Source organism: Osmia bicornis, chromosome 16, assembly GCF_907164935.1.
Source record: "Osmia bicornis bicornis chromosome 16, iOsmBic2.1, whole genome shotgun sequence".
Taxonomy (NCBI): Eukaryota; Metazoa; Arthropoda; class Insecta; order Hymenoptera; family Megachilidae; genus Osmia; species Osmia bicornis.
In genome coordinates this window covers 3,605,895-3,628,447 of record NC_060231.1, presented here as the reverse complement: position 1 = coordinate 3,628,447, position 22,553 = coordinate 3,605,895, and the positions used below count along the sequence as shown (strand labels likewise).

Genomic DNA, 22,553 nt, shown 5'->3' with positions numbered 1-22,553 from the left:
ATTAAATTGATGTAATTTTCAGTGTTACTTCTTTATTAATTTCTATGTATCACTAAATTATTAATAACTAATAACTAATAAAAACAATTTAAACAGATTTATGTTTGCAGGTGAACTATGAATAGCAACAATTTTATAAGAAAATAAAAAAATAAAATGAAAAGAAGATAAAGGAACAGGTACATTTTTTATCAATCATTCACAGTATTTCTTTTTATTAATATTCTTATTCATATTAAATTGATGTAATTTTCAGTGTTACTTCTTTATTAATTTCTATGTATCACTAAATTATTAATAACTAATAACTAATAAAAACAAGTGAACTTTGCAGGTGAACTATGAATAGCAACAATTTTATAAGAAAATAAAAAAAAAGAATGAAAAGAAGATAAAGGAACAGGTAAATTTTTTATCAATCATTCACAGTATTTCTTTTTATTAATATTCTTATTCATATTAAATTGATGTAATTTTCAGTGTTACTTTTTTATTAATTTCTATGTATCACTAAGTTATTAATAACTAATAACTAATAAAAACAATTTAAACAGATTTATGTTTGCAGGTGAACTATGAATAGCAACAATTTTATAAGAATAAAGAAAAAGAATGAAAAGAACATAAAGGAACAGGTAAATTTTTTATTAATCATTCACAGTTGAAAATTGATGTAATTTTCAATATCATGAAATTAAATGGATTCGAATTTTGCAGGTGAATTCCAGGATTTCTTTCATTTCTGAAAAATTATACCTGAAGATGAGGGGGGAAAGGGATGCGAGGGATGAAAGGAAAGAAAGGAACGGGCGTACGAAATTCGCGGTCGAGAAAGGTGGGAGGGGAACGGAGAATCAGGCGCGAGAAGGACGGGGAACCCCCCGACCGATGACGAGGGGTTTCGAGCTTGAACGAACGTTCCCGAACGGCGCACGCTCAAGCTAGTAGCGGGAGTCTCGAAGCGCGCGGCAATCAGTTCGAATCCGACATTTCTCGACGAACCGCTCGCTCCTTTCTCTCTTTCGTTCTCGATTTTTCGCGTCGCCGACGATGACACGCCGGTTCTCGAAAACGTGCAGGTGAAACCACATTCGGTAAATAAACGTTTTCAACTACCTCTGGTGTTCCATCGTTGATATCCAAATAGTGATCTTCAGGAACGATTCACGTGGAACAATTTTAAACAGGACCTGCTCTGCGTATCAAGGTTTGAGATTCTTATTTTTTATTATAATATTCAACATTTTAATTTTACACAATAATACTAGGTATTGAAAGACCCCACGTTTTTAGATTTAAAAAATAGAGGTCAAAATGATTGGGAATAATTCTGCTACTATCAGGGGAATGAATCACCAACTTAATTGATCCAACAACCGGTTGTTTTAATCCTTCTGGTTATGTTCACACTTCTGTTTTTTCAATTTATTTATCGACTTTCAATCATCGTCTCACAATGTTGCAGAGATGGCATGGATGGTTCTACTTTCTTCTACTAGAAAACAGAAATCTGGACCACTGTTCCTTGTGATAGTTTAATCAGTTCATCGATATTGAATGTAAACAGGAAGTAGTTCTATCACCAAAGAAGGCTTTCTCGAATTTCTCTCGTAGATCCTTCTGTAACATCCAATAATACACAGATAATAATTTCAATTGAAGGTCATATAAATCAGAAATTTCTTATGTTAGAATGGTGCATACAGTTTAAGGTTCATTATTTCATTTACAATCAATTGTTTCAATTGATGGTGTAGTTGAAATTCTTCCATAGAAAGAGTACTTATTTACTCTTTGACGATTCATTGATAGTCTATCAATGTACTCTATAGCATTAACTATAATAACAAGTTAAAATTTCTCATTTTAAGGTATCATTGGTGTTCCCTTCTGACAGCTGATTATCCAATTTACTACATTGCCGCCGCGTCTGTTTTATTAAAGACACGTAGAAAGAAGCGTTCAATGTATCATCAAGTTGCCATTACTTTGAATGCACTCGATTGTTCTTGTTATGTTGCGAAGGTATGCTGTTGAATGTGCGCGACGGGTCAATCAACCGCGGTGTTCATACACCCGATGAACATCGTCCCCGTAACAAACTGTTGACCTCGGTGTAGAGGGGAATTGCTCGATTATCGACGAATCACCGTCGAGGGGACGCTGGTTACTCTATTTTTATCGTTTTCAATCTGTGATCGTCGCACCATCCACACACGTTCGATTCATAGACGTAATTATTGATCGAGTCGTCGCTTTTAGTGCTCGTTAAACGGCGTAGAAAAATACAAAATGTTTCAAAAACGTTGCACACCATGAAAAATAGATTCTTTGTGTAAAAACAAGTAAAAAAGTCCTTTACCGTTTTGCAATCCGTGGCTTCGTTCTCGAGATATAAGCAATTTAAGATTGACCGCCCGACTTCCGGGGTGCTCCGTTACGCCATTGGTTTAAACACAGAGCACCCCGGAAGTCGACCGGGCAATCTTTAATTGCTTATATCTCGAGAACGAAGCTACCGATTGCAAAACGGTAAAGGACATTTTTATTTGTTTTTCCATGGAGAATCTATTTTTTGTGGTGTATAATGTTTTTGAAGTAACCTGTATGCGCTTGATGTTACAGCTGACTGCTGCATTTCCCTGGAATGAAAGTGCATTATGCTGGCGCGTTCAATGGGGCGCAATGAACTATGAACAATTCCATTTTTTTATCTGCTCGTATTTTGAATTCGAGTAGTTTGTTGAGCCATTGTTAGATTATTAAATTTGATATTTTCAACTTAGTTAATTAGATATCCTGAGTCGTGGGTCTCTGTTGAATCATTTCTAAACATAAAAAAAATTAAAAAGAATATTCATTTATTCCAAGATTGAGCTGAATGAATTGCAGAACAATCAGAAATATTAACGAATCGCTTTCACAACAAAGCGCCGATAAAATAGCACGTTTATCGGTTTACGGACATTATAAAACCGTTGTGTGCAGTAGCAAAGTCATGAGTTAATGGCGCATAAATTTTATTCGAGCTCATAAATCATTTAGCAAACGATCAAAATAGTTAGAAAGTTTTGAATAACGCTTCTGCGTTCGCATATTAATATGGGCAAACAAACGATTTCTTGGACATTGTGTCAATTGAAAGTGTTGAATTTCTTTCCAATTTTCTAAATTTCTTGAAGCTTTCATTAATGCTGAAAAATCATAATTCATGCAAATATATTATTTAAAAACAGGGGCGTTAGATCTTGTATGATTTAGAAAGTACATTTGATGTATTCTGTGCCTCCTCTGCAAAAAGAAAAATGATTTTTCTAATCGACAAAGAACTCATACATTCACCATGGAAAATAAAACAAAGTATCCCTGTAAAGTAGTAGAAAATAGCTCAAGAGCAGGGAGAAAGAAAGAGGAAGGTATTGAAATGAAAGGTGTGTACTGTAGTGTCCATTGTAAGGATCTTACATTTCTCCTCGTGTTAACATATTAGCCAGTCAGTTAAAGCTTGCTTTCGAACAGGAAGAGATACATGCATCAGAACTATAATTTATCGTTTACAGGGAATCGAGCCACGATGCTGTAGATGAATGTAGAGAGAAAGGAAGGAAGGAAGGAGTGTGTTTCTTTCAAGTCGTTTCTCTAATTTGAATACGATGACCATTGATTCTTGTGTAACACATGTTACAAGGTGATTTCGTTCAACTTCTTCCTTCGAATTACGTGTCATTCGTTAGAATTGATTATAGCCATTTGGAAGAAGATTCCATGTTTTATATAGACATTAGCTACTTGGAAATTGTCAAAATTAGGAGCAATTTAACTGTTGAAAGGATTGAAGCATTAAGATTCAGAAAATTCAACTGTATTAGCTTTTGTATGCAACCAACAATGGATTAACTGTGTGATGAACAACAATAGATAAGTTTCCATGGATATCCATCATTTTTATAGTTATTGCTGCTCTAGACCCCTGTTTCCATTAAAAAAAATTGTTGAATTAGTTTGAAATTATAATTTTAGATGACTGTAAATCATGGCAGGGGAACACATCAGAGGATAGCAAAGTACTTGCAACGGTGGTTTACATGAAAACGCGTGCCTGAATACCCGGAAACGAGTGTAAACGTGATTCCCCGGGCCCAGATCCGATTTTAGTTTGAATTATATTCAACCTGGGAAGATAGCGATCTTCTGGTTCGAGCACGCGAAACCAGTATAAACTTCCTTGATATTGGAATTGCGCAACGTCCTCTCCACTTTTTTTTAATCAAGATAGGAAATCATTATGACACTTGCGTGAATTTTTCCGGTATTGTTTTTAAACATAGCGACAAAAAGAAATTGAATTTTTGATTCAAAATTCGCAAGCTCGTGTTAGAAAACACGATGATTGAAGAAAATTAGCTATTTATATTCTTAATTATTATCTTTTAATAAATGCCCATTATTCGCTGTGGCAGTCAGCTTTTTAAAAAGATCAAACTAGTGTTTAATAATCAATGGGCAATAATTCATTGAAACGCTCGTTCAAAGAAAGTTCATCGCCATTGAATATCGTATTGAATGAAGCTGCATAAGTCAAAATAAGTGTTAACGTTAATAGCCGATAATTTATTTGCAGGTGTTGCATTAAAGAGTCACCACAGTCATTGAATAGCTACGCATCCGTCCTTGTCCCGATTATTTCACCTGACCCGTGGATTTTGCAATACTCAACCTGACAATGTATTAAAAAAAAAAAAGAGGAAAGAAACAGAAAAATCATACTTGACTGCATACGTTCGTGATGCCAGTTGTATCTAGGTCGAATTAAATACAATGTCATTGTAATAATTTTCTTAGAGAAGAGAAACACATTGTTCATGATTGTGTCATCTTGCTTCCAAAGCTAGATTGTATTTGGGACCATTATGTCTTTCAATATTCTTCATGCAAAATTTGCAATTCCTCCTTTTGTAAGGAGGATTCTCTTTTTGAAAGAGTGCCATTTTTTCAAAGTGCCATTTTTTCGAAGTGCCATTTTTTCGAAGTGCCATTTTTTCAAAGTGCCATTTTTCCAAAGTGCCATTTCATTGCCATTTTCATTGGTGCCATTATCAACGATTCTGTTGGATCGTAGCCAGTAAAAGGAAAGTTGCTGTTCTAGTTATTGCTTGAAACCGATTTTTCTACCAGTTACCCAGCGATATCGTTGTTACGTGTCTCAGGTGTTCATTTTTGGGGGAACGTTTTCTATAGTAAGGGGTCGTAATAGCTTCTGGTTCGTCTTGACGTCACGATGAATTGAGCAATGTGACTGTCATAATAATCGCACGCGGAAATACATAGTTCCTTTGCTAGTCGCTACGGTCAATTAATTAGCAAATAGTACCGATGACGTGCCATTTCATAATTAGATCATGGTGTCAGTGTGATGGGTGCCATTTTGTTGATTTTGGACTGAAAATACCCCAAACAGCTACTTGTAAAATATATTTCAATTAACAATCTCAATATTAACTCACAAATTATTTTTATAACAGCATTTTACTTTATTTCAGATAAAATATCTATCTTTATGTACATATTTTGCATTCATTCCAGGAACTTCAAGAGCTATCACGCGTCGTATTGGTTGTGAAATTTTTATACGAATTTTTCTGAAAGATTAATAATGATATGGATAATGCGGTTTACTGATTATGTGTGCAGTGTTTTGCATTCGTGCTTCTCGTCACGTTGAACGGCTCGCGATCGAATGTGCTGGGAATGTAAACGCATAATTGCGACCGCACGAACGTACGTACGTAGAATTGAGCTTGTTGACACTTTAGAATACTTTTATCGTTCTTACTTATTCACTGCTTCTGCCATTTTGATTTTTCACTTTTAATCAGTATTACAACCTGTACTGTACACACCTTTCTGCATCCATTTTATTAAATAGGCTTTTGGAGACTAGCAAGGGATATGTCGCAGGCTTTCAGAGATTTTCAGAAGCTTCCAAAGATCTTCAGAGACATCCAGAAATCTTTCAAAAGTTACAAAGGATTTTTAAACATCTATGGACTCTCAAACACTTCTACAGTGTCCCACTGAGAATTTCCAAAATGTTCACCAGAATCTTCAGAAATTCTGTAGAATTATTTTTCTTATTTAGAATTAAGGAAATGTATACACAGGGTATAATTTGATCAATCAACAAGATTAACACACTTTCGTTGCAAGAAAGAAAAAAACACGTTTGAAAGGTATCTTGTGCAAGGTCTAACTATATGTCCTGTTGGTTGCATTTTTTTTGTTCAGTTTCTTCGTTTTGAAAGAACCAACGACGTACGAGCGTCGATGCTGTTTCGACAGCAGTTCGTTCGACGAAATTGCGACTAGATATCGTTGAGCAACGAAGAGGATCGTGCTTACTTTCATTTCACGTAACGACCATCTTGTACGCACGAAATTGACCTGGAATCGCGTTAATGCTTTCGCGGTCAATTAACGAGCGAGTCCACATTTCATCCCCATTCGGCGAAGAAAAACCGGTACATGATGCAAAAACGGGCCCGTAAAACGTAACCGCATGAAACTGACTCTTTCTTCAGCTGTTTTCCCGAAGAATTACCCAGAAAATTCTAGAATTATATAAGTACCTTTCCTCCTGGATTAGAAATTGTTTTCTTATTTTAAAGGAGAAATTGACAATTTTTCATACAGCACTCAGGTGCAATGAGATCTTCTAAATGAAATTACCATTGACCATTAGGTAACAAACAGTAATTACAGCATCCAGCAATTATACCTGCAGCAGTAATCTCTGAAACTCATGGAAATTACTGTCCATAGGTGTCTTAGAAAGCAATATACTTAAACAGTAAAATTACAGCTATTCAAGAATCATTTCTCTGGACCAATGATGGATTGTCTTAAGGATTGTATATGTCTAATGGATGGATTTCGCAAGGGAACGCGTTTCAATCTGGAGTTTTCCTCGCTGAAAAATCTATGAAACGTGATAAACAACGTTCCAGCAGCGTGGAACCGGCATTTTGTCGCAATCTCGTCGACATTTAACAGCCCTGTCTCTCCTCGTTTTTCTTCAGCGCTCAGAGTCTCACTCTGTGAACCCTTTAATATTCAAAGCTAGAAAAAAGGCAGTAAAAATTCACTTTGAAATGTCGGTTCTTTATTTGCAAATACAATAGTGGTTTTCTTCTTTTACAGGAGGTATACGTTCAGATTGATACACTTTGTTAATTAGAGATTCTGGTTGGCACGTGGCCGAGATCAAAGGAAAGTAACACTTTATAAATAATAAAATGGGAAATTCACCGTGTGCTCGGTCATGGTAGGCTTTCACGTCGACACGCTGCACTTGCTGCCAGCGAAACAACTGTTTCAGAATAATTTGTGGCAAGGATTTGTCTTAAACGATTGTTCCATGACTCGTTTCATTGCTGGCAATAACACCTTGGTCTGTGAACATTTCATGGACTTGGTACAATTATTTACTTGAAGTGGTTCCATTTTCCTACCATTGGTAGGTATTCTTCCAATTCAGTTTTTCTTATTTTTTTTTTTGCAGAATGAATTCCTAGAAAAAGAGAGGCAATCATTGTTATTAAGGTACATCGCGTACAACGAATTTCGGGGACAAGGACCGTCCAGTGAAATTACGTGGTTGATATTCTCAGGGACTAAGTGCTTCAACGTTTCGTGACCGGCATACCAGATCATCTGTATTACCTATTCGTTACAAAGTATATACAGTGGGTAACAAAATTATTCGCTCACCGTTTAAAACAGAATACCTCTTTTAAAATTGGACCAAGTGACTTGGGGGGCCCCCTAAGTAGAGTAATGTTTATTTGAATATTAATCTAAATTAGTTATACAAGCTTTAATGTTAATTTTATAAATTTTATTTGAGCTACTTTTTTTTATGTCATACAAGCGAAGGAGCCCCCTTAGAACCCCAGAAATCTCAGGGCCGGCCCTGCTAATAATGCAAGTAGAGTAATGTTTACTTGAATATTAATCTAAATTATAAATAATGTTAATTTTATAAATTTTATTTGAGCTTTTTTTTATGTCATACAAGCGAAGGAGCCCCCTTAGAACCCCAGAAATCTCAGGGCCGGCCCTGCTAATAATGCAAGTAGAGTAATGTTTACTTGAATATTAATCTAAATTATAAATAATGTTAATTTTATAAATTTTATTTGAGCTTTTTTTGTCATTGTGAAGGAGCCCCCCTAGGACCCCCGAAATCTCAGGGCCGGCCCTGTTGACCGATCTCGATGAAATTTTCAGCACACACATAACTTACTTGAATCTACAAAAGACATATTTTAAATTTTCATTATAGACTCACACAAAGAGTAGAAAAATTACCCTTCTATTGTTTTTCATAATTTCAACAAATTGTAATTTTTTAAAACGACAAAAGCACATATCTTAATAAATTAATTTATATAGCTTTTCGAGAAACCTCAAGTCATTCGGTCCAATTTTAAATAAGGTATTCTGTTTTAAATGGTCTGCGAATACTTTTGCGACCCACTGTAGTCATCTTTATGGCAGTTGTACGATCGGTTCGTTTGAACCGCTGAAAATCTATACCGTACCTCTTTCTTTCGGTTATGTAAAATTGTTTTGCACGGTTCTACGATCGCTTTTACCCGTGAACGCAATCAGGAACCTGGAAATTTCGTAGACCACTGTGCAAAGTAGGCATAAAGCGATTGATGGTGAAAAATGGTGAAAGCGTATTCCCGTTGATTATATTAGAATTTGTATCGTACTAGCAACTGGATTTCGTAATCGTATCGTTATCGGAAGTTATCGTTGGTGTCAGGGATACTTGGTTACATTTCAAAATACGTTGGAACATTAATTGAGTCAGCAGAACTGAGATCACGATCTCTAGTTTCTTATTACCCAATGAAAAATCTATTTTATAATTTTCTTTATTTTTCTAGATTCTAATCGCTCAGAATTTTGTCTTTAGTCTTGGGGGAAACCCTGAGTGAACCTTGAGAGAAACCTAAGAGCCTCAGCTGTTGGTGTAATCAAATGGCACTATAGAATGTGGTAGTACAGCAAGAGTCTACCAATATCTCTTCCATCAATCTAACGCTGTATCACTTCCACAATCATGGATGAGCGAAGACCTTGCAGAAGGGTCTCCCCTAAGCTTCCTAAGCTTTCAACATTCTTTGTAGCATGTCGACATTGCGATTTAGAGCAACGATTATGATTCAATAATCGCCACCTGTTTGATAAGTCATATTCGACCCTGTTACCCAAGCAACAGGCATAGTGCGATTGAGCAATGCATACTTACCGATCGTACCTACTCTTTCAAACGGAAACGAAGCAGCCTCGTCAGAGAAACACACTCCCAAAATGAAAGCAGAGAAAGAATCTTACGTAACCGGCAAGAAATTGTGAATTTCACTGATAGAGGGTATATGAAAAATTCGTTGTTTCGATGGCAGGACTAATAGGTGGCCGGTCATTAATTAGCCTCATTAGAATCGTTACTTAACCGAGTTACGATTTCGTCGAGCGAACAAAAGGCACGATTGTTACGCGAACGTTATTCAATCACGGGGATCGAATAAGGAAGGCGTGTGTAGATTATGGACGCTTGTATTTGTGCGTTACCCAATGACCGGTCTTTGGCTGGTTACTTTCTCCCTGATGGAGAAAGACGGGCATCCGTTAAGGTGGATTGGCCTCTGAACTTCGCGAAGCCAACGTCATCTCTTCGCTCGGTTACGGAGCAACCCGTGGACAACTGTGGAAAAACCAGTTGGAATCGAGTGCAAGTGGTTTTAGAAAGTCGTTCACCACCGCTACCGTCTATGTCCGGAGCCAATGTCCTTCCGATATTGGCGAATACTCGGACCCGTCCACGCTTTCCAATTTTATTAATTCCTTGACAGTATTTTAGGCAGGTGGATGACGAATTGTTCTTCTGTAGAATTGTCTTTTAGATTTGATGACGATGGTAATTTGAATTTTGGATGATTAGGTAAATGAGTGACAGGGGACTGACCTCCTTTTCCTTAAAAATGTGGACTGACTCCATCACTATTCTGAAATTTCAAGATTGCAAAATTGTAAAATTTCAGAATTGCAGAATTTCAAAATTTTGTTAGTGAAGGGATAAGGTTGTCTCAGGCTGAAATGGACACTGAGGGAATTCTAAAAAGGAGTTAATATTTTACAATTGGGACTGACCTCCTTTTCCTTAAAAATGTGGACTGACTCCATGACTATTCTGAAATTTCAAGATTGCAAAATTGTAAAATTTCAAAATTTTGTTAGTGAAGGGATAAGGTTGTCTCAAAGGATAAGGGAATTCTAAAAATGAGTTAATATTTTACAATTCATCTTGTGAGGTCCTCTTCTAGAGATCATATGTTTAGTGGCAAGCAGATGCTGAGGAAAGAATATCCCAGGAATATCAGGATTGATTCACCCTCATTCTCTTGTTACGTGATCCTAGATGAGGGCATTGTGATCTTGAAAGTAAGAGTTCTTTTGTGTGGGAACAATGGGGAGGATATTGATCTGAAAAATGAAACAAGAGCCCCTCCTGTCCTTGATAGAGAACTAATGCCCTTGTTATTCAATCCTTGAGATTTCCATAATACCTCTGTTACCTTAATTCTGCAAATTAATCAAATTCAATTCGAAATTACCAATTATTCAAATATAAAATTACATAAATTCAAGAATACTAATTCCAAACAATTTCAGGTTCAAGGAATCACAAGTTTCCGGAAACGTTGATGTATGACTGAGGTGAATGCTCTTCCAACTTTACATTCATGCCTTCCGGCTAAAATACCGACCGACGTCAGGATGAAGAACCCGAGCGAACGTTCATCTTTTTTTAGTCCTGTTTCCCTCTAGTTCGTCGACTCTCACCTCCCGCAATCTTGTCCTGAATCCGCGGACTTAATAGTCAACGATGATACCCCGGTGATTTTGTTATGCTAAACGCGTATTGTTGCGTGCGATTTGGGTCAAGTCCTGCGTCACTTTTACGGGTCTTCTCAATGCCATTTGTCCTCCCGAATTATATTTCGTCTTCGAATTCGTTTAACCCACTTTTCACGTCTCTGTCGAACACTATTATAATTTGATCAAACTTACCGATAGATCTCTAACTTACAATTAGAGGAGTCCAGAAGGAATCTCTCTCCCTGAAGGAACTTAAGGAAAATCTATCCCAAGATCTCTAATTTTCAGTACCTAATTTATTACCTCTAGATAAGTTTAAAATAATGTCTGTGACATCAAGTTAAAACTTACTCAGCTGTTAAGTCTTATTTATAAAAGGGCAGTGGTGACTGATAGATTGAAGAAGATAGGACGGATATCCGCGATTTTCATCGTTAAAATTGAACGCTTGTTTCTTGTTGAGTTATTTAAGAAAGAGGGACGGATGTCTGCGTTATTATACTAAGTGTGCTTTTTCATGAGCAGCCTGCGTGAGTGACGCTATTTTGTATTACCAACCAGTGTCTACTTGTATAGCCTTCTTCTTTTGATCGGCTTTTCCGTTTCTATTTCACAATCCTTGCAAACTGTTACTAAATATGAGGGAAGAAAAAGGTATCTGAAGGACTTAGAATTTTGTATGCTTGAATCATGAGGTTTAAGTTAAATTTGAATTAATATTTTACTTAGCTTGGATTAGGTCTAAATGCACCAAGTGTAAGTTAAATTTGAGTGAAACTTCTGTTAAGTCATTGCTAAGTCTAAGTTATATATTTAATTCAGCTTTTAAACTTTATTTGTAATAACAGGTTCACTGTCGCCCACATTTACACAACGTCCTTGCGTACGAGCTTAACTGTGGTAATTATTTAGCCTGTATGAGTGCACGTGCAACGTTCCTTTACATAAGCTTCGAAGAAAACCCGATGGGATCTGAATTCGTCGCAACCGGACCGTGGCGAGGAGTTAATTTCACGTGCTTTACGTCACAACCAACACTGTCACTTGAAGCTATTAAAAGTGCAACTTAGAAAATTAAAAAAATTATTACTTATCAATTAGATCTACCAATTATCATTCTTCTTAACGTTACAAACCATCAAAATGGTGCACTGGTCAGTCTCACTGTTCTTCTTTCAAAAATGAAAAGGTAATTGATTTGAAGTCCTGTTCCCCAACTGGTGGCTGACTTTCTACGCCTCAAATGACTCTTTTTTTCGAGATAGGAACACGGATCATGTAATTATAGAAACTGTTTCAAAGGAAATATTTCCAGTTACTTGCAGTTGCAATTTTAGAAATTGGTGCACTTGAAACTGCCCTAAACGTTGCATTAGGTGTTTTACTTTAATGCACTCCATAGAATGGTCAATTTTCAATACCTGATTTATTACATTTAGTCATTTGTTTTCAGATGTGGAGTAATCTGACCTGCGTGGATGATTTCCTGAACCGAGCGTTCCATAAACTAGGCCTGATAGTCGGCCGTTATCCTGGCTACTTCGTGGTTATTCCGGTTCTATTGGCCTGCATCTGCTTCACCGGCTACCAGAGGATCCATTACGAGATTGACCCGGAATACCTGTTCTCACCGACCAACGGGCCGAGTAAAACTGAAAGGGCGATCGTCGAACAATACTTCAAAGTCAACTATAGCCATCACTTTGATCTGAGCCGTATCACCAGGCCAGGTGAGCTGTGGTAGAAGGTCAAGGAACGAGGAAGCGAAGGGGAAGAATCGTTGCACTATTTGCATTGTTTGTATATGAGATTGGAGGTCCTGGGATAGATTCTCCTTAGGTTCCTTTTAGACTCCTCCTAGGATCTCTTCAGGGAGAGAGATTCCTTGTAGACTCCTCCTAGGATCTCTTCAGGGAGGGGAAGATTCCTTCTGGACTCTTCCTAGGATCTCTTCAGGAAGAGGAAGATTCCTTCTGGACTCCTAGGATCTCTTCAGGGAGAGGAAGATTCCTTCTGGACTCCTAGGATCCCTTCAGGGAGGGGAAGATTCCTTCTGGACTCCTAGGATCTCTTCAGGAAGAGGAATATTCTTTCTGGACTCCTAGGATCTCTTCAGGGAGAGGAAGATTCCTTCTGGACTCCTAGGATCCTTTCAGGGAGAGGAAGATTCCTTCTGGACTCCTCCTAGGATCTCTTCAGGAAGAGGAATATTCTTTCTGGACTCCTAGGATCTCTTCAGAGAGAGGAATATTCCTTCTGGACTCCTGCTAGGATCTCTTCAGGGAGGGGAAGATTCCTTCTGGACTCCTCCTAGGATCTCTCCAGGAAAAGAAAAATTCCCCTAGATTCTTCTTAAGTTCCCCCAGGACCTGAGCTCCTCCCTTACCTAATAGAATCATAGAATATCAATAATTGTGTATTAATACAAAAAAAGAAATTAGCATAGCGTTGTCGGCGTTATGAAGGCGAAGGCTCGTCAAAGTTCAAGGAGAAAGTGCATCAACTTCCCAGACTTAATCGTCGCTCGTTATTTCTTCGTTTACATTGTCGCCGCTGTATAATTTTCTTCCATTCTCTGCGTCTCGATGAATCAAGCGTGCTTTGCCATTAGCCGAGACGCGAAAACTTTCACGTTTCATTGAGCCGTCGCTAATTAACCCCTGACGGACAAATGTCAGTGGGTGGTTCCTCTTTATGATCAAACGAGATCCTTAGAAATGGTTTAATAACGCTTCCTTCTCTCTGCGACAGGTCGATTTGGACACGTGATCGTAACGACAAAGGACGGGGACAATAATTTGTTGAGAAAAGCGGTGTTCGACGAGCTGCTGGAGTTGGATCGACTGATCAAAAGCGCGAAAGCTGTCTTCGAGGGTGAAGAGTTCACCTACAGTCAGATTTGTGCCAGGTGGTTGGATACTTGCTTCAGCAACAACATTTTGGACCTGCATCATGTGATAGAGTATGTATTGTCATGACTGGCCACTATTGGATACAATATAAGAATTGTAAAGGAGATTGAGGGTCATCTGTGATACTTCAGGCTTACATTCATTTTAGACTCCAACTGTAGCTAAGAAAGCAAAATACTAGACTGAAATATTTTCCCAGATTGTTATTCGTTAGATTCATCTTCAATCTAATTTTAACAAGGCATCGACCCATTAAACATTGTATCATTTACACGTTCTGGCATCTAAGTAGTCGGTAGCACTTTCTAGGGATGTGGAGAATAGAGAGCTGAACCTGACGTTCCCGGTGACGTTGAATCCCGTCACCTGGGACATCCACCTGCTACCGGTGTTCTTCGGAGGAAGCGTAATCAACGAGGACCTGATCATCGAGTCCGTTCCATCGTTGCAGCTCGCCTACTTCCTTGCCGCTGACAATGCACGTCAGGATGCGATGTAAGCAAACCATGATAAAGCCATTAACCGATGAGAGTCGGTGATGGGAGAATCACTGATGAGTCAGATAATCATCTTCTTCCTTTGTTTTCCAAAACAGCGGAGCAACCTGGGAAGAAGCTTTCCTCGACGCCTTGAAGAAGGTCGAGGATGAGGGTGTCTTCAAGCACATAGCCACCGCCAGGTTCGCCTCTAGGACCTTGGAATTGGAGCTGGAGGAGAACACTAAGACAATTGTGCCTTACTTCTCCAGCACGTTCATTCTGATGGCTCTTTTCTCAGTGGTCACTTGTATGATGACTGATTGGGTACGCAGCAAGCCTTGGTTGGGTCTTCTTGGAAACATCTCTGCAGCGATGGCCACTGTTGCTGCCTTTGGGCTGTGCATTTACCTGGGTGTAGACTTCATTGGTCTCAATTTGGCTGCACCGTTTCTGATGATTGGTGAGTGGCCATCTATCTACCAATTTTTATTTTTAACCTAGACTTTATTAAATAACTAACTTAAAATACTTTAGACACTAGGATGGAGCCTATATGTACACTTGGCTGTAGACTAGACTCTGTTACTCAGGGGAAGTGCTCTCCCCCAATGCAGGGGAAATGCTGGGGGGCTCTCTTTGGCTCTCCTAAGGTTCTCCATAACTGGAAGGCAAATATAATAACTCAAATTGCAGCCAAGTGTACAAGAAGAGCCACAACACAACGCTCGTTGATGAAATCCTTACGCCACTCGGTCGTCCAACCTCTCGGACTCGATCGAGTGGCTGCGAACGACTCGTCAAATGTCGTGGAATCACGAACGACCCAACGTCGGTGATTTGCGTGTAAAGCGGAAGTCCCAGCCAAGACTTTTTCCTTCCATCGTTGCGCTCGCTTGATTACCAACCATGATTGCGTTGCTCGCATATGATCAATTTCGAAACTGTTCTTTGTGTCGCGTGTTGTCATTGACGAGGCTCCAGCCGTGCATTGTGCTAGGTAACTGGTCGTTGAAGAGGAGGGTACCAGACATAACTGTTTATTTTACTTCTGTGTAGTTGATTGTACTACTTGTACGTTGAGCCCCATGCTGGTTCTTAATTTAATTAAGTCCAGGTGGTGACAAACATCTTCAATTTTGTATAATCAAATAATTTGTTAAAGAAAAGAGATGGCAAAATTTTATGTTATCAATGCAGGGTACCATTTTTAAAAATTAATCTATTATATTCTTAATAATTATATCAGCAAAGTTTCATTTAAATATTAATGAAACATTGAACCAGGGGATTAAAGTTCGGGGGGGGGGGGGGGTTTGCTATGCCATTCCTCGATGGTGACGCAGCAAAGATTTCCGGCATGGAAATTGTTCGTCCTTGCGTGAAATTGAATAAACGACGGTTATAAATCGACGTCCAAATGTAGCAGACGGTCGTCCCAAGCTGAATCACGAATAAAACTAACCATTCTGATTCACTGCGTGCGCTAAACTGCCGCCTCGTTATCGCGATAATAGCACCTTGTTCGTTTTCCTGCCAAAGGGATGTGCGATTTTCTCTTCTGACTCATCCTATATTCTCTTTTATACAACCCTTTGTTTCTCTTTTGTACATCATAATTGATTCAAACTGACTAATTCCACAAAACAAAACATAAAGAAACAGGGCCGGCCCTGAGATTTCGGGGGTCCGAGGTACTTCACATATACGACATGATAAAAAGTACTTCAAATAAAATTTATAAAATTAACATTAGAGCTTGTATAACTAATTTAGATTAATATTCAAGTAAACATTACTCTTCTTGTATTCTTAGACGCAAAAAAGTCTTATGGGGACCCTGGACCTTGGGGGGCCCTAGGGGGCTGCCTAGTCTGCCTAGGCCTAGGACCGGCCCTATAAAGAAATTAATAAAATACAAAGTGCTTTGTATTTTTAAAATGTGGAGTTAATTACTTGGTATTTTATTAATTTCTTTACAGGGCCGACCCTGGGCCTAGGCAGACTAGGCGGTCGCCTAGGGCCCCCCAAGGTTCAGGGCCTCCATAAGACGATTTTGCGACCAAAGTGCTTTGTATTTGTAAAATGTGGAGTTAATTACTTTGTATTTTATTAATTCCTTTATAGGGCCGACCCTGGGCCTAGGCAGATTAGGTGGCTACTTAGGGCCCCCCAAGGTTCAAGGTCCTCATAAGATGATTTTGCGACCAAAGTGCTTTGTATTTTTAAAATGTGCAGTTAATTATATTATTCAAGTATTGCAATTAATTATAGTAATTATTTGTTAACAGGAATTGGAATAGATGATACGTTTGTAATGCTGGCAGCCTGGAGACGAACCAGTATACTGAAACCGGTACCTGAAAGGATGGCCGCGACTCTCAGCGAGGCTGCTGTGTCCATCACGATCACCTCTCTCACCGATATGATTTCCTTTTTCATTGGGATACTATCGCCTTTCCCTTCGGTGCAGATTTTCTGTATCTATTCAGGTGGTTATCGAGATTCACTGTACTTTGTTACAGAAATGAAATTTCAAATCTACACCCAATAGATTAAAACTGATACTTCCTTCTTCCGTTCCAGGTTTTGCGGTGGTTTTCACCTTTGTCTTTCACCTGACGTTCTTCACAGGATGCGTGGCCATCAGCGGCTACTGCGAGCAGAAGAATCTCCACAGCATCGTCTGCTGCAAAGTGCAGCCTCTATCGAAATCCTGTGAGTAACTTCCTGCTTCGTTCAGCGGGAAACGAAACGCGCCAGGAATTGCGCAGAAAAATTCGAAATTGGAATGAAACGTTGAAACGCTTTTCCCTGTTGCGCAACCGTTCGGGAATTTACCTGGTCGGTAAAAGTAACCAGTCCTCCAATGATCATTTCGGTTACTGCATTCGACGTAATCATCGTATTTACGCGTACGATCGAAGAAGAGCTCACCCGGAATACTTTCACGGGCCACGTTGCCTCCGATGTATCGTTTACTGTTTTTGTTTGAACTTTCATTTATTTCCATCGCCACACTGATACTTTCTACCTTAAACCACTTAGCCAGCCGTGCCTTGCTCTGTGTAAAATCTGGAGGTATGTATGTATGTGTGTAAACAGTGTGTCCCATAGATTCAATTTTGAAAGAACACTTTCATACGTAAAAGTGGCGTGAAATTTAGAAACGAAAAAGGAAAACATTGTATTTTATTTATTGCTGCTTCAACTGGTTATCATCAGAAGATTTAATGTAATAAAATGAAATTGTACATAGTAGTGCATGGGTCACACCTGCATCAATCGACTTTCTCCAGGACTGAATCTTGTCATCGAACCACTTTTCACGCTTTTTCTCGACGGTTCTGTGGGAAAGTCGTGGATCGAACTGTTTAAAGTTACACCGCTGTTCGTGGTTACGTCAGAAAAGCATGGCGGGTTACGTTCGAACAGCGTTAATTCGTTAGATCACTAGGTATTACGTAAAGGTACCGCTTTCTCCGGGCACTGTCAACCTCGCGTTACGAACAATGTCATCTCGAGGAACAATTTACGTAACCGTCTTCTTCGAACCGAAAAGACCATAGGATTTTGTGTTTACCGACTCGGTCATTTATGGAATCAATATCTTTGCACCACTAGTGGTGAAAGTTGCCATTTCTTTGAGCCTCCCGACACGTAAGCTTGGACCAAAGATGGTACAGCGCGTTTCCACGAAGCCTTATCACTGTTAGAAAATAGTTTTAATTTTACCAAGAACTGTGATACCTTGAAGAGACAAGATTCCAAAGTGTTTGCATTGATATTCCCTTCTGGAGGCTAATTAATAATCAACAGGAGTCCCCTAGTGGTCAAAGCATCTTGGAAACGGTTGCTGCTCAATTGTACCCTTTGATTTAGTCATTCAAACGTACGTGACTCGCATTATGATGCAATTAGCATCGGTGATTGGCGCGTGACATTGTACCAACAATCACTGTGTCACCTTTGTTCCCTCTGTAAGATGATCTCATCAGTTGTCCTCTTGGATCACTTTCGGTTTCACAATTTTGAGAAATAATATTTCTTTGTTTCCAGCGCACCGATCTTGGTTGTACAGAGCATTCTGCACCGGTGGAGTGGACCCCGACGACCCGTACAATCCTGTGGACAATCCTGAACACGGATGCATGAGCTGGTTCCGCGATTACCTCGCCTCTGCGTTGAACTGTCGACCGGTCAAGGCGGTGATCATCTTTATTTTCGGTTGCTACATCGTTGGCGCCCTCTACGGACTGACGACTCTTCGAGAAGGCTTGGATCGTCGCAAGCTTTCCAAGAACGATTCTTATTCGATTATTTTCTACGATCGACAGGATTACTACTTCAGGGAGTTCCCCTATAGAATACAGGTAACAGGGATCATAACCTAACCCTTCTGATGTCTGCTAGATGAGATAAATAACTGAACCTAATGCTGTCCTTATAACTGAGACTCTAATGATCTTCATATTTTCCTATTTCAGGTGGTGGTCAGTGGGGAATACAACTACAATGACCCAGTGATTCAACAGCAAATGGAGAACCTGACCAGAGCATTGGAGGCCAGTAAATACATCAGCAGCGCTCCAATTTATACAGAAAGCTGGCTGCGAACTTTCCTCAGTTATGTAAACAATAATCTAAATGAAGTGGACGTCAAGGATGAAAAGAGCTTCATAAAGGTATTGAAGGACACCTGGCTGTCCCCGAAGAACAGTTTCTCTCTGGACGTGAAATTCGACGAGCAGGAAGAGCACATCATAGCTAGCAGATTCCTGATCCAAGCGGTGAATGTGAGTGGGACCAATCAGGAGAAGGATATGGTGAAGGAGCTGCGTCGAATTTGTACTGACTCTCCCCTGAACGCCAGTGTATTCCACCCTTACTTCGTCTTCTTCGACCAGTTCGAGCTGGTGAAGCCTACCAGCATCCAGTGCATGGTATTCGGTGCTCTGATCATGATGTTGATCAGTTTCATATTCATTCCCAACGTGTTGTGTTGTCTTTGGGTCGCTTTCTGCATTATTTCCATCGAGCTGGGCGTCGCTGGCTACATGGCCCTCTGGGACGTCAATCTGGACAGCATATCCATGATCAACTTGATCATGTGCATAGGCTTCAGCGTCGACTTCACTGCTCACATCTGTTACGCCTACATGAGCTCCAAACAGAAATCACCTGATGACAGAGTGAAGGAGAGCTTGTACAGCCTTGGTTTGCCAATAATCCAAGGCGCTGCATCAACCATTCTAGGGCTCATAGCCTTGCTGCTTGCTGGGACCTATATATTCATGGTGTTCTTTAAGATGGTCTTCCTGGTGATCTTCATAGGAGCCATGCATGGCATGTTCCTCCTACCCGTTCTGCTGTCTCTCTTCGGTCCCTCCTCCTATTCCAACGAGAGGATAGAGAGCGAGAAGGCTCAGCAGCAGAAGAAAATGCAAGAGAACGATCTCTCCTCGAAGCTCCAGCAGCCCTATGTGATCCCTCACCCCACTCTGTCGTATTATCAGCCATCAGGAGTTGCGAAGAGTCTTCAGGGAAGTCCTGCGACCAGTCTGGTCGCGTTCGAGGAAAGGGATCTTGGTCTGGGCACCAGCGAGGACAGCAACTCGACGGAGAGTGGGTCCTCGCAGAGCAGGAGGCGGGAGGGCCAGGGGGAACAGGAGAACCAAAGGCGTCACGACGTCTGGAGGAGGTCCATAGGGGTTCTCTATGGCATGTCCCAGTTTCAGACAGCCGCGCACCCTGCTGCACCCCCTCCAGACTACGCTGGCACGTTGCAAGAGCTGCAGGCTGATCAGGACCGACGAGCCGTGAGGACGGTGCCCTATGTCGGCTCCCACCCGGCCTATCGGTCCGCCAATCAGCTGCACAGGGATCACAGGAGAAGCAGGTCGTACCATAACCTCCAGCACCCGTCGAGGTACCTATCCGACCCTCGGTATCCTTAGAACGACCACTGAGCCCTGTGAGCCATAAGCAGCACTCGGCGTGATAGGACTCTGCGGTGCATTTCTCTCTGGTATTCTTCAAGTTTGTGACGATTACCTATAAAGAGGATTCGGGACCAGGATTTCGGTGATCGTTCATATCACTAGGATACAGTCTTACCGAAGAACGTACGATTTCTGACGCAAGTTAACTCGAACCAAACACACCAAATGAAAGATTGTGACTATGCTGTAGGTAAGTGCTGTCCATGGGAGGGACGGATGCTCTCTGGGACTCGTGGGGTGCACATGGGACCAAATCAGTGGACTTCACGGCTAGTGCGTGTCGAGAGTGAGTGGGAAAGTGTTTGGCTTTGTTAATGTTCCCTGTTGAGACTCTCATGGACAGCACTGCTCTAAGGCGTCTATGCTCGGACCAGACCAAGACACTTCGAGGTTAGGATAGGGTCGCTATCATGGACGATTATCGAGCATCGACGAACAGTATGCTTAGAGAAGCCTTCAATCGAGGAAAGGGAATACTCGTCTGTTTTCTATCTTCTTTCCCCCCCGGTGTGTCCCTCGTTTGGGACTCATCCAGAGATTCCGGGGGGAAAGAAGCGAGGAAAGCTTCTCGAAGCTGATAATCTGTAAATATCTTTTGGCGAGTTTGCTGAAGGTGCAGGGAAGGGGTGAGAACTCGATGGATCTCGAGCTGCATGCTCCGAGGAAACTTGGAAAGCGGATTTCGTCGGAGCGCATCTCTTTTCGAGGAATTCAAGTGGAGCTTTAAACGAGCCAGTTCGGTTGTTCGAAGAGACTTGTTTGCACAACCGAGAAATATAAATCTTTAGCGCTCAACGTGTACGACGTTAAGTTCCTTCTGAGTCTCATAGGAGCGTAGAAACGTATCGTTGTACAATTTTGAAAAATGTCTTGTGCTTTGTTTTTTAAAAATGTACACCGATGTGCTTGTAATAATGAGCGAATTTATTACAGTTTTTACTCGGAATCTTTTGTCAGCTAGTTCTATTATAGCATCGAACTCGTTCCCTTTCAATTATTCTTAGGATTTCTTATCGTGCGAGCATTTAATAAGAGTAGCATGTAATTGGCGGGAATATACTGTTATCAAGTCACGTGGACGTTTAAAATATTTCAAAATTTGATTTGAACACGTTGGTTCCATTCCTTTTTTTAATTATAATTTCTGCCATTGTATAATATCCATAATAGATTTTCTGAGCAGTGGTAATTGAAGTTACGTGACTTGATAATGATGTGGTACCGTTTTAACAATCGTTCAAGAAAAGAACGACCACTTGCTCAATGGAAATCAAAACCAAAAGCGCAACAATAGGGAGATGAATCCTTCGACTGTTAAATTCCTTTTTGAATTCGTTTCTCCGTCCTCGTGAATAAAAAATGAATCTTTTTCAAATGTAAACCTGATTAAACGCTGGTGAAGCGTGTCGTGCCTTATCAAAGTGTGTTTTAAACAATTAAATAAAACAAAAAAATATTCTTAGTTGAAATGTAAGAATGGAAGAAATAAAATTGATTGATTCCTGATAAGTTTATCGGTCCTAACATTTTTCTTGGGTTCTAATGATTATATACGTGTTTTTTTAATTTTCAAATTACGCGCTTTAATATAGATTACCAACAGAGCAAAATCGTGTAAAGAGGTTTCACGACTTTGCTGTTAGATGGCGCTGCAGGTACCATTGTTGAGACTTTAGGATACCGACATCAATAAAATATCCTTTTTTCAAATTTATCGCTTTCAATGCAATAGAGGGCTTTCGAATGAAACATATAACAAATTGAAAAGGGTTAGAAAGCTCAAATAAGTGGAGAAAAGTCAGATAATAGGAGAAAAATGAGAAAAATTTAATTCCATTAGTACCACCTTTTCGCCGCTAGATGGACGACAATTTTTTAGTCCATGAAATGCAATGAAGTAAAGTTGGCGCGGAATATTAATATTTCTTAACAATTAATTGCTCCCCAGTTGCTCCCTCGGAATTTAAAATTTCTCCGGTCGCAAATATTATATTTAACGAGATATTCGCAAACAAAAAAGCAGAAATTTGTTATCCGCCTAGCGTGTTCGAGGGTATACAAAAACTGATATGGCGAAGGGTGAAAGAAGAATCGAACCCTTTGCAACCCTTTTCCTGTCTCTTCACGACTCGCTGATGCATGAAACACAAACTTTAAAGTCGACAAACACCTTCTGGGATATTGCATGCCTCCTTCTGGATAATCGATGCTCC

General features: G+C 39.9%; 1 protein-coding gene across 5 annotated transcripts; it reads left to right on the top strand.

Annotated features, from left to right (window-relative positions):
* Positions 1-734: 734 nt before the first annotated feature.
* Positions 735-21,809, top strand: LOC114877974 (patched domain-containing protein 3). 5 transcript variants are annotated; one of them, XM_029191214.2, is made up of 10 exons: positions 743-1,207; positions 5,584-5,782; positions 12,404-12,680; positions 13,702-13,912; positions 14,172-14,357; positions 14,458-14,801; positions 16,630-16,830; positions 16,925-17,056; positions 18,398-18,711; positions 18,826-21,809. In XM_029191214.2, exons 2-10 carry the CDS (start codon positions 5,738-5,740, stop codon positions 20,293-20,295), a joined length of 3,180 nt encoding a protein of 1,059 aa, XP_029047047.1. In that variant the 5' UTR covers positions 743-1,207; positions 5,584-5,737; the 3' UTR covers positions 20,296-21,809. The 5 variants fall into 5 exon arrangements, with proteins under 5 accessions (XP_029047051.1, XP_029047047.1, XP_029047050.1 ...); XM_029191217.2 differs by having other exon boundaries at positions 744-1,207; positions 5,584-5,778; XM_029191216.2 differs by lacking the exon at positions 5,584-5,782 and having other exon boundaries at positions 745-1,207.
* The last annotated feature ends 744 nt before the right edge of the window (positions 21,810-22,553 follow it).